Raw genomic sequence first — 11377 nt, forward strand, 5'->3', positions numbered from 1 at the left:
TTACTTACTTTTCAAATTCTCAGTTTCTTCAGAATTCAAACTTCATGGCATAGTGTGGATTAGAAGAGGAAATATTCATACACCAGTTACCCAGTGGCATTTAGTAAATGATTGCTACTGTTACTGGCAAGTTTGTTGTTGTTGTTGTTGTTGTTGTTTTTGGCGGTTGCTCCAAGGCTGTTTTATTAGTTCACAGATTTTCACTCTTTTTGCTTCTCCTCCTCTTGCCAATTAGCTGAGCTAGCTGCAACTTGGCATTTGGGGAGAGCTACAGTGGAAACCAGCCCTCCCTCCTCCCTGGCCCCCATCCCCCAGGAACCGCAGCTCAGCGTGAGAGTCACAAGTCATCACAGGGGACAGATGCGTGGAGGTGGCCTGGTGGAGGCTCATTCCGGGCCCTGAGGCTCACACTCAGAGTCTAATACCTCAGGGGGGATGCTGCCGTCGCCAGACTTGTCTCACTGACTTCACAAAGATTCTTCCATCAGGCCCCAAGAAATTAGGAGATATCACCCTGTGCAGCCAGGACTCCGGAGCAGCCCGTAAATACCATCCAAAGTCACGGCCAAGGGACACCCTTCCCTTTGCGTCATTCCTGGGCAGGCAGTACTGGCCACGGGATCTGGTTCAAGTCCTGGCACTCACGGGCCTCACCTCACCTCCCCAGAATAGGGGTGATAACATGCTCTGTCCTCCTCATCAGGGTGCTGTGAAGAAGAGTGGTGAACGCTGTCAGTACAAAATGCAGGCAAGGGACCATTACAACCAGACGACTTTGCTTTGAATGCACCCTGGTGGTGGAGTGTTTTGACTTCGTTTTCAAATCAGAAGGATCTCAAGGCTGGGTTTTGGAAGAAGGAGAAAGTGTGGCTGAAGCCCCTCCTTCCTCCGGACCCCAGGCTGACTCTGAAGCAGGTGGCAAGGAGCAGGAAGGAATGTTCTGGAAGGGAGTGCCTTCTTCCTCACTGGGCCATTGCTATCCATTGTACCCTCCTCAGATGATTTTTGTCAGCTTTCTGCTTCTAGAACCTCCCCCCAGAGGGAGGTCCGGGCAGGATACAGCCAAAGCAGAGCCCGAGAGCGCGGCGGCCCGGGAGCGAGCGGCGCCTTTGTCTGCGGTCGCGGCACCGGCGCGCTCGGCTCGGCCGGTCCCAGCCCCGGCGCGCTGCAAGCTCCGGCGGGCGCCGGGATAGCCCGGCTCGCAAGTTTGTTGTTTTAAAGGAGAGCCTTTGTCTGGGTCGGGCTCACTCGTGTTTCTCTTTGCTTCTTCCCTCAGCTCCTGCCCTTCATTGAGAGGAAGCCCAGGTGATGGCTGTCATGCCCCTGAGAGCCTGGCACCAGGTGAGCTGTGATTCCCTCAGGTCAGCCTTGGAGAGGTCTGATTTGAAGGAAATGGGGGATGAGAGAGATGATTCCGGCAAAAGTCTTAGAACCAAAGCAGTAGGAAAACCCTTGTTGATTCTCTTCAGTAGGACTGGGTGCCAGGGAAAGCTGATGATGAGGGATTGAACAGCCAGAAGCCCAGCAAGTGATGGCTGGAGAGAGTGTCCTGGGCAGCAGAAGCCTAGGCTCCTGCACTCTGAGGATCTCTGTTGAGCTAGATGGTTCCCAGGTTCACTGGTTCCTCCTACAGAGGGACCTGTGAGAATGAAGGACTCAGGCTGGTGCTGTAGGTATTGATTACACAGTGAGAGTAATCGAGATTAGCGAGGTCACAAGGTTCTTGGAAAGTAGGGGCAGAGCAATGGCAGGAAGAAGACAAGAAAAGGTGGGCTTGTCCCATTTATTAAAGAAGTTGGCTTCAGAATCAGGGAAAATATATTTTCCTTGAGGTCAGTGCTGTTGGCTAATCAAGGCAGGGGGCTATAATAGGAAAAATCTGCACTAGGACAGAACACCTGAAGTGAGGGATCCCATAAAGCCTCAGTGGCTTTGTGGCCTTGAGCCAGTCACTTAACCTCTTTGCACCTTAACTTCATCTGTGAGGTGAACATTAAGTACCTTACATTTGTGGGACAGGGAAATTGATTTCTTGAGTTGATTTCACTTTTTGAGACTGATGAGTTGCTGGGTGTTCCTTAACCATTTCCTTCTTCCTGGGACTTATTTATCCAGTAACTTAGCATCTATGAACTATATCCTAAGTCCCAATCCTGGATTTCTGGTGTCTGGCAGGTCCTTCTGCCTACTCTCTCACAAAGACATTGTCTTTCTTGTTGCTCCCGTCCTCTTCTGATCTTCTGTAAGTTGTTAGTGAGTTATTGGTATCACCGTGTCGCAATCCTGACCACTCAGTTTTTAGGTTGCTGAGTAATTGTTGACGCTCTTCCCCTTGATACCACTTTCAGAGAGTTACCAAGTCTCATTGCTTCTGCCTACTATCTCTTCCACTTGTCCCATCTTTTATATTGCCCTCATTCAGGGTTTGTCATTCCTTTTCTGGGATTTTGTTTGCAGAGTTTCCCAGCTAGTTTCTCTCTGTACAGTCTTGTGCTTTCCCATCACCAGCTGTTACCTGATAGAGCTTGGTTTCCTGAGCTCGGATTTTATCCTGTAGTCCAGGGTTCTCAGACTTCAGTGTGCGTCAGAATCACCTGGAGGGCTTATGGAAGCACAAATTGCTTTCGGATGGGGCCTGTGAATTTGCCTTTGCAACAAGTTCCTAGGTGATCCTGCTGCTGCTCTGGGGAACCACACTTGGAGAACCACTGTTGTAGTTAGTGGTGACTCATTCAAGGAAGTCATTCAGTTGACTGAGTCAGTTTGTCATTTTAAGTTGTTGATTGTATGGCTGGCTGAGGATGGATTCAGAACAGGACAGGCCTGGAATTGGAGTTAAGTATCCCCAGCCCGTACTACTGTACTGATTGTACCATAGTGAAGAGGAGTCAGATTCCAGAAACATTTAGACAATAAAATTGGCAGGATTTGATTACTGACTATTTATCGGAAATGAGTAGTGACTAGGGCAAGTTAGTCTAGTATGAATTTCAATTTTCTAACTTAGGAGACTGAGATGAAATTCGCAGTTAACTGAGAAACAACACTGTCACTCACTGTGTCAGTTAGTTATGTGAATTGAAAATAAAGTCAGTTTGGCAGGGGGCAGGAAGGGGGGATGCATTTGGTGTTAGATGGGTCAGATGTGTTAGGTCCCCCAGGGAGTCTGAGGCAGTGCTGGGGAGATCCGCAGAATCAGTTGAGGTGTTGGAAGGTGGCAGGATATTCACTGCACATTCAGGTAACCAGGTTTGATACCAAAGTCTGGGGAATGAATAAGAGTTTTATAAACCAGATCCTGAGCTCTCTGGGAAGGTAGAGTTGGGACCATCAGGGAAGGGAAAGGGTGACTATTAAAAAAGCATGAGCCTTAGTTGGCAGAAACAATTACAGATTGTCTTGGAGGTATAAAGAAAAGCAGCTAAAAGAACTACCCAGCAGCAATTTGATTCCAGAAGCATCTTCTCCCAGGAAAACGCATCAGGAAGCAGAATAGACTGCCCCCGGCAGCACTGAGCTCTCTGTACTGGACATTCTTGAGCACAAGCTGTACAACCCCTTCTTCAAGCAACAGAAGAGGGTTGGATGAGACCAGTCATCAGGGCAAAATGTGACTCTGTTCCTGTCATGTGGACTTGAGGTTTAGGGTAGAATGAGCACGTGTGGGGAAAAGATGGATTGACTGGGCACTTGGGGCAGTGAAGGGGGAACAGGTCAGTCCTGAGATGCCACCTCTGAGTGGTGTCTGGAGAGACTGAAACTAATTGTTTCCTTGTAGGTGCAACAATAAAAGACAAAGTTTTATAAAATCAAAGAGATTTTGCTCTAGGAATATTAATTAATGGGAGACTTTCCAGGGTTTTCAAAATGTGTCGTGTTTTATGACACTAAATTTTGTGTCCAAATGGAAACTCTTCTGGTAGTGAGAGAAGTTCCAGATTTTTGGTTGTAGCAATAGTCATTTAACACTCAGTTCTTTCATGTTTTCTCATTACTCATCCTTAATAAGACCCCTCCCTCATACTGTCCCCTGTACCCCACACTCTGGCCCTGAGCCAGAGAATTGGCTCTGGGGCAGCAGGAACCTCTTGTTTTAGGAGGTGGTGACCTTTGAGGACGTGGCTGTATACTTCACCCAGACAGAATGGGCTGGCCTTTCTCCTGCACAGAGGGCCCTGTACAGAAGTGTGATGCTGGAGATTTATGGGAACTTGACGTCTCTGGGTAAGGCCACTTTTCTCCTGGGACTCAGATCTATGCTTTCCCATTTCCTTCCTTTTTTCCTCCTTATCAGCCGGAGGTGTGGTGTGGAAAGGGAGGAGTCATCTCTTGTATCCTTCACTGATGGTTCTGGGACTGAGACCAAATGACCCACTTGAGAGCTTGCTGGGTAGGGACAAGTCTCGGGTCAGTTTGGTCTCAATATAGGGAATTGCTGTCGCCTGGTAAGAGTATGGTCTGTCCTCTCAGGGGCTCTGCACAGTAAGGAATAAGTAGCATCCGTTGCCAGATAAGTTCTCAGCTTGTTGCTGTCTCCCCGTAGTCTAGGGAAGGGTATGACCCCTTCCCTGTGTTTGCATATGTCCTGCAGGATCACTAACTTACGTACTCTTACGTGTTGTTTTAGGAAGAGGTCACAAATGCTCAGTTTCCACTTGAGCAAAAGCCTTGGCTTTCCCCAGTCCTGAGCCCTATTCTGTGGCTCTGTTTTATTCTCACTGAGACTCCTGAGCTTTTCCTTCTTTCGACACAGCAGAAACACGACTGAAAGGTGCCATTTTCTACCCCTTTTCAGGATACCCAGTTCCCAAACCTGCGTTGGTCTCACTTCTGGAGAGAGGGGATTTGCCTTGGGGCCTGGAGACACGGGATGATCGCCCTGCACAGGGGACCAAAGACATCTGTAAAAGTAAGTAAGGCAGGTTTAGGAACAGCAGCTACAGAGCTTTACAGAGCAGTATATTTTAAAATGGACCATGCTGGGAAGGATTTAAATAAAACAGATGATTTCTCAAAATAGGTAAAATATGAAACCATTTCCACCAATCTTAATTCTTTCTAACATATTTCCAATTAACACATCTCATAATTCTCGAATCTATTGTTCCTTTCTTCTTTTTTAATTAAAAAAACGTTTTTTATTGAAGTATAATTGACTATAACAAATTAGTTTCAGGTATACAAATAATGATTTGATATTTGCATACATTGCATTAATGATCACCACAAGAAGTCTAGTTAACAACCGTTCCCTTTCATAATTACAAAATTTTTTTTTCTTCCAATGAGAACTTTTGATTTACTCTCGGCAACCTTCAAATATGCAGTACAGTATTGTTAACTCTGGTCACCATGCTGTACATTACATTCCCATGACTTATTTTATAACTGGAAGTTTGTACCTTCACCTATTTCTCTCACTCCCTACCCCTGCCTCTAGCAACCACCAACCTGTTCTCAACTGGGAGCTTGGTTTATTTGTTTTTGTGTGTGTGGTTTCTTTTTTTTAGATTTTAGATATAAGTGAGATTATACTGTATTTGTTTTTATTTGTCTGACTTATTTCACTTAGCATAATGCTCTCGAGGTCCATCGATGTTGTCACAAATCGCAAGATTTCCTTCTTTTTTTATGGCTGAATTAACATTCTTCTGTGTGTGTGTGTATGTATGTATCAATCACATTTTCTTTATCCATTCAGCCATCAGTGGACACTTAGCTTTCTTCAGTATCTTGGCTATTATAAATAATGCTACAATGAACATAGGGGTGCATATATCTTTTCTAGTTAGTGTTTTCATATTCTTTGGTTAAATACCAAGTGTTTTCATTTTCTTTGGAATTCCTGGATCACATGGTAGTTCTCTTTTTAATTTTTTGAGGAACCACCATACTGTTTTCCATGGTGGGTGTACCAATTTACATGTCCATCAACATTGCACAAGGGTTGCCTTTTCTCCACATCCTTGCCAACACCTTATTTCTTGTCTTTTTGATAATAGCCATTCTAATCAGTGTGAGGTGATATCTCATTGTGGTTTTGATTTGCATTTCCCTGATGATTAGTGATGTTGAGCATCTTTTCACGTGCCTGTTGGCCATCTGTCTATGGAAAAATGTCTGTTCAGATCTTCTTATTTTTTAATTGAATTGTTTGGGATTTTTTTGCTATTGAGTTGTATGACTTCTTTATATATTTTGGATATTAACCCCTTATCAGATATATGGTTTGCAAATATTTTCTCCTGTTCATAGGTTGCCTTTTCATTTTGTTGGTTTCCTTTGCTGTGCAGAAGCTTTTTAGTTAAATGTAGTCCCACTTGTTTATTTTTGCTTTTGTTGCTTTTGCTTTTTCTGTCAGGTTCAAAAAATCATCTCCTAGACCTATGTCAGGAGGTTACTGCCTATGTTTTCTTCTAGGAGTTTTATGGTTTCAGGTCTTACTTATGTTCAAGTCTTTAATCCATTTTGAGTTAATTTTTGTGTCCATTGCTCCTTTCTGAGTTTCATCATTGCCTGTCTCAGAGGCCCTCCTTCCTTGGATGGGATAGATTTATTCAGGAGCAGTTTTTGAGCACTTGCCTTGTGCCAAGCTTTGTTTTAGAAGCTCTGGAGGATACAAGTTATGGAGACAGATGTTTAGAGCTGCAAAAAATGTGTCAAGTGCTGTTGTTGATATATAGGCAGTGGGCTGTGAAGCATAGCAGGAGGAGAGGTCAGAGTAATTTCAGTTTAGAAGCTCAGGTGATGCTCCTTCAGTGGCAGGGCCATTTGTTTGAGTTCAACAGATAAGAATGGGTTGCAGATGGGAAAAAAAGGAAGGTAGTCTGACTGGAGGAAGGGAATAGAAGATCCACTGCAATTTCTGGCATAATATAATATCTGACAGAGACTAGTATCTGAAATATATAAACAACTTTCCATCTCAACTGTTCTCTGCCTTTGAGTATTTGGCACTTTCATTTTATTAGTCTTGTCTCAATAGCAGGCTGATGTTGGGAGTTTTAGTAATCTCTAAAATCTGTATCCAGTAGTCCCCCCTTATCTGTGGGGCATACATTCTAAGACCCCCAGTGGGTGCCTGAAACTGCAGATAATACGGAACCCTATGTAGTTGTCCCTGGGTATCTGTGGGGGAATTGGCTCCAGGACCCCTGTGGATACCAAAATCTGCAGATGCTCAAGTCTCATACATAAAATGGCATAGTACAGTAGGCCTCCTGTAACTGCGGGTTCTTCATTCATGGATACAGAGGACCGACTGTGTATATACCATGTCTTTTTCTATACATACATACCTATGATAAAGTTTAATTTATAAATTAGGCACAGTAAGAGAATATCTAAATTGCCAGTATCACTCCTCTTGCACTTTGGGGCCATTATGAAGTAAAATAAGGGTTACTTGAACACAAGCACTGCAGTACTGCAATGGTCAATGTGATAACTGAATCAGCTACTTAGTAATAGGCAGGTAGCATATACAGAGGGATGATTTACATCTGATCAGAGTGGGATGGCTCTAGTTTTCATCATTCTACTCAGAACAGTGCACAATTTAAAACTTAAGAATTGTTATTTCTGGAACTTTCCATTTAATATTTTCAGACCATGGTTGACAAGGAAACAGAAACTACAGAAAGGGAAACTGCAGATAAGGGGGGATGACAATAATTTTCAATGTTCTTTTGTTTTCTAGTATAATCCTCAGGTGGCATTTTTGTTTTCTATTTGTTATGTCAGATGCCGGGACCAACATTGACAATGAGTTGACACCAACATGGGGAGTTTCTGAAGAAAGAGACATGATGATGTCACATGGGCCACAGAAGAATGTTCTTAAGAGAAACAGCTTCCTAAAATCATGTGAACTGGAGAAGCACCAGGAAATCCCCACAGTGAAAAATATTAGAGGAAAGGTTCCAAGAATCCACTATGATAGGAAGGCCTTCAGATGTGAGGAATGTGGGAAATGCTTCAACTATTTTTGTTACTATGTTAGACACCAGAGAATCCACACTGGGGAGAAACCCTTTGAGTGTAATGAGTGTGGAAAAGCCTTTAATGGCAATTCTTCATTAATTCGACATCAAAGAATCCACACTGGAGAGAAACCCTATCAGTGTGAAGAGTGTGGGAGAGCCTTTAATGATAACGCAAATCTGATCAGGCATCAGAGAATCCACAGTGGGGACAGACCCTATCTCTGCAAGGAGTGTGGAAATGGTTTCACCAGTAGTTCTGAGTTTGTTATACACCAGAGAATTCACACTGGGGAGAAACCCTATGAGTGTAATGAGTGTGGAAAAGCTTTTGTTGGTAATTCACCACTGCTGCGACATCAGAAAATCCACACTGGAGAGAAACCTTATGAGTGTAATGAGTGTGGCAAAAGCTTCGGACGGCCTTCTTATCTTAGTCAGCATCAGCGTATTCACACAGGGGAAAAGCCTTATTCTTGTAAAATATGTGGGCAAGCCTTCAATTTTCATACAAAACTAACTCGGCACCAGCGAGTCCACAGTGAGGTGAAACCCTTTGACTGTGTAGATTGTGGAAAGGCCTTTAGTGCTCAGGATCAATTAAAAAGGCATCTAAGAATACATATTCAGAAGACTTCCTATGTGTGTGATGAGTGTGGAATAGTCTTTACTAGCAAAAGAAATCTGCTTCAGCATCGAAGAGTCCATACTAGAGAGAAACCCTGTGAATGTGTCAAGTATGAAAAAACCTTTAGGACTTCTTCCCAGCTAGATCATGTCCACCCTGGAGAGAAGCCAGTGCTGGATGTTGGATGTTTTGGCCTCCCAGAATTTTTTACCCCCTTTTACTGGTAATAGTACACTAAATTTCCTTTTGGATTCCGTCTTCCCTGCAGGGGTAGAATCTGTGACACAGGCCCAGCTCAGCTGCAGATTCCTTCCCTCAAGCTATAGCTGTTGGTTCAGATGTCAGTAGATAACCCAAGATAGTCCAGTTAGAATCCCAGACTTGGCAAGAGTTAATAACCTTGTAAATGGTGAGTGTGGCCCTGGCACAACAACCAGACGGCAGACTGTGGCCTGGCAATCCTTTCGCCTTCCAGTTGTTAACAAACTCTTGACATTCCTACTCATTAAGATCTTAATCATTCATACTCGTTAAGCAGCTGGGCCTCCTAATGGGCAGTTTCACAGTGGCTGAATGGTATTGGAGAGCCACATGCACCCATGTGGACTTTGGAAAGCCTGCCAATTATGAATTCCATGGTATTGAATAATCCTCGAACCTACCAGTACTTCACTGAACAAGAATTTTCTATCACCCTTAACATTTGGTGTCTGCTCTTTGTCATGGAGAGAGGAGACTGGAAAAATGAGCAATGTTTGTTCTTTGGGAGTGGTTGATTAATGTGGCCAGGGGGCAGGCATGAATCCTGGGCTACCACCTCCCAGGAACACGAGTGAGGTCTGTGTGCCTTCCTAGGGCACATGAGCTATTCTGGGCCAGTCTCTGAGATGCAAGGACCCGATGCCCAAGGCAGGAGCCTTGAGTTTACCATCATCATCAACCTTGCTTTTCAGCAAATGGAAAAACTTCTTGCTGTCGTGAAAGGATAGCAAGAACATTAGATGGGTGGCTGCAGCCCCTGACCCTAAGTGAATCCCTTTCTACCTTGTGCTTCAGATTCTGTGCTGTGCAGTGGGTGGTCAGTGATAGGGAATCTGCTGCTTTCACCGAGCCAGCATCTGTCCTCATGTCCAAGTGCAGCACCTCAGCTTTCCTTTGGGAGCTACATATTACCTGCTTCCAGTCCAAATAGTTTCAGAGGGCTGACCCCACATTCCACCCACCTGGCCGATCCCATTTTCCATCCTCTGATTGCTGTGATCAGTGCAAGGATGAGAATGTTATCCAAGCCAGGCCAAAGGCATTCCAAGCCATGAGTTTTCAAGGAAGCCTACTGAAGGAGAAATCATTCCCAGTATGGACTTTGAGCTTGTGTCATCTTGGAGTTGCTGGATGCAATGAGAGAAACTGTGCCTGTGAATGGGACCACAAGGCACTCAGCAGGCTGATGGTCGGAGAGAGACCAGGTCACACTACAAGCATGTGAACCCTTGAACCTGACACCTCTGAACCCAGTCTTCGACTTGTCTCTTGTAAGGATTAATTTCTATCATTTAAAATATTTATTTTACTTGAGTAAGCGTGTCTAGTCCCTTATAATCAAATAAGTCCTGACACATCAGGATCATTTTAAAAATTTTATTTATTTACTTTTGGCTGCGTTGGGTCTTCATTGTTACACGTGGGCTTTAGTTGCGGTGAGGGCTAATCTTCGTTGCAGTGCATGAACTTATTGCAATGGCTTCTCTTGTTGCGGAGCACAGGCTCTAGGTGTGCGGGCTTCAGTAGTTGTGGCACTCGGGCTTCAGTAGTTGTGGCTTGCAGGCTCTAGAGCGCAGGCTCAGTAGTTGTGGCACATGGGCTTAGTTGCTCCACAGCATGTGGGATCTTCCCGGACCAGGGCTCTAACCCGTGTCTCCTGCATTGGCAGGCAGATTCATAACCACTGTGCCACCAGGGAAGCCCACATCAGGATCATCGTGAGACTCCCTCTGGCATGGTGTCCTCATTGGGCGGGGCATGTCTGGGGAAGATGAAGACACTGGGTGGGGTCAGATTTAAGGGGAGCTGCCAAACAACTCTGTCCCTGTTTTCTCTGTGTCCCAGGAGAGGGAAATCCTAGAACACGGAGAGGAGAACTAGCAGGGAGAAAGGGTCAGAGGATGGTTAATTGGTCTGCTTGTATTTTCCATATTACATGGGGTGTTTTTCACCTGTTGAAATCATCCAGAACATCTGCCAGAAACTCCTGACAGTCTATATACTTATTGGACTCCTACACTAAAATAATTCATGAAAATCTATCAACTTGTTTTACCTCTAACAACTGGCGATTCTTTAAGGACAAATATATTCAGACTTCCAACAGAGTCAGTTGCCTTTATTGCCAGGCAACTTTTATCAACCTCATTGCTTTTTTGTTTTTAAAAGCCCCTCTTTCTCTTCCCCAGAAATTCTTTTGTTAAAGCAGGAAGGTAGCTAGATGTGAGCAGAGAAAGGGGAGCATGGGCCAGATGGCAGGAAACCATGCGTCTTGTAAAAGGCGGGGGTGGGGTGGGATTCTTGGAACCTCCAAACTGGCAGGAAACCATACATTTTGGGATAAGTGTCCTGGAGGCAAAGAAAGTTGGAAAAGGCGGGAATCTGGTGTCCGAATGTAACCTTTTGCTCATTATGCTCTCATTACAATAAAATTAGCCTTGCAGATAAGAAGTACCCATCATGCACAGAAGCCATGACACTTCTGATCAAGGCTAAATAAGGACAA

At 44.5% G+C, this 11377-nt stretch overlaps 1 protein-coding gene across 1 annotated transcript; it reads left to right on the plus strand.

The window, feature by feature from the left end:
• Nucleotides 1-682: 682 nt before the first annotated feature.
• Nucleotides 683-8837, plus strand: ZNF19 (zinc finger protein 19; the record flags this gene model as incomplete). The annotated part of the gene is made up of 4 exons (XM_082437104.1): nt 683-735; nt 1027-1205; nt 4796-4909; nt 7744-8837. 4 exons carry the CDS (start codon nt 683-685, stop codon nt 8835-8837), a joined length of 1440 nt encoding a protein of 479 aa, XP_082293230.1.
• Nucleotides 8838-11377: the final 2540 nt, after the last annotated feature.

The sequence above is a fragment of the Balaenoptera physalus genome, assembly GCF_965194825.1.
Source record: "Balaenoptera physalus genome assembly, chromosome: 19".
Lineage (NCBI taxonomy): Eukaryota > Metazoa > Chordata > Mammalia > Artiodactyla > Balaenopteridae > Balaenoptera > Balaenoptera physalus.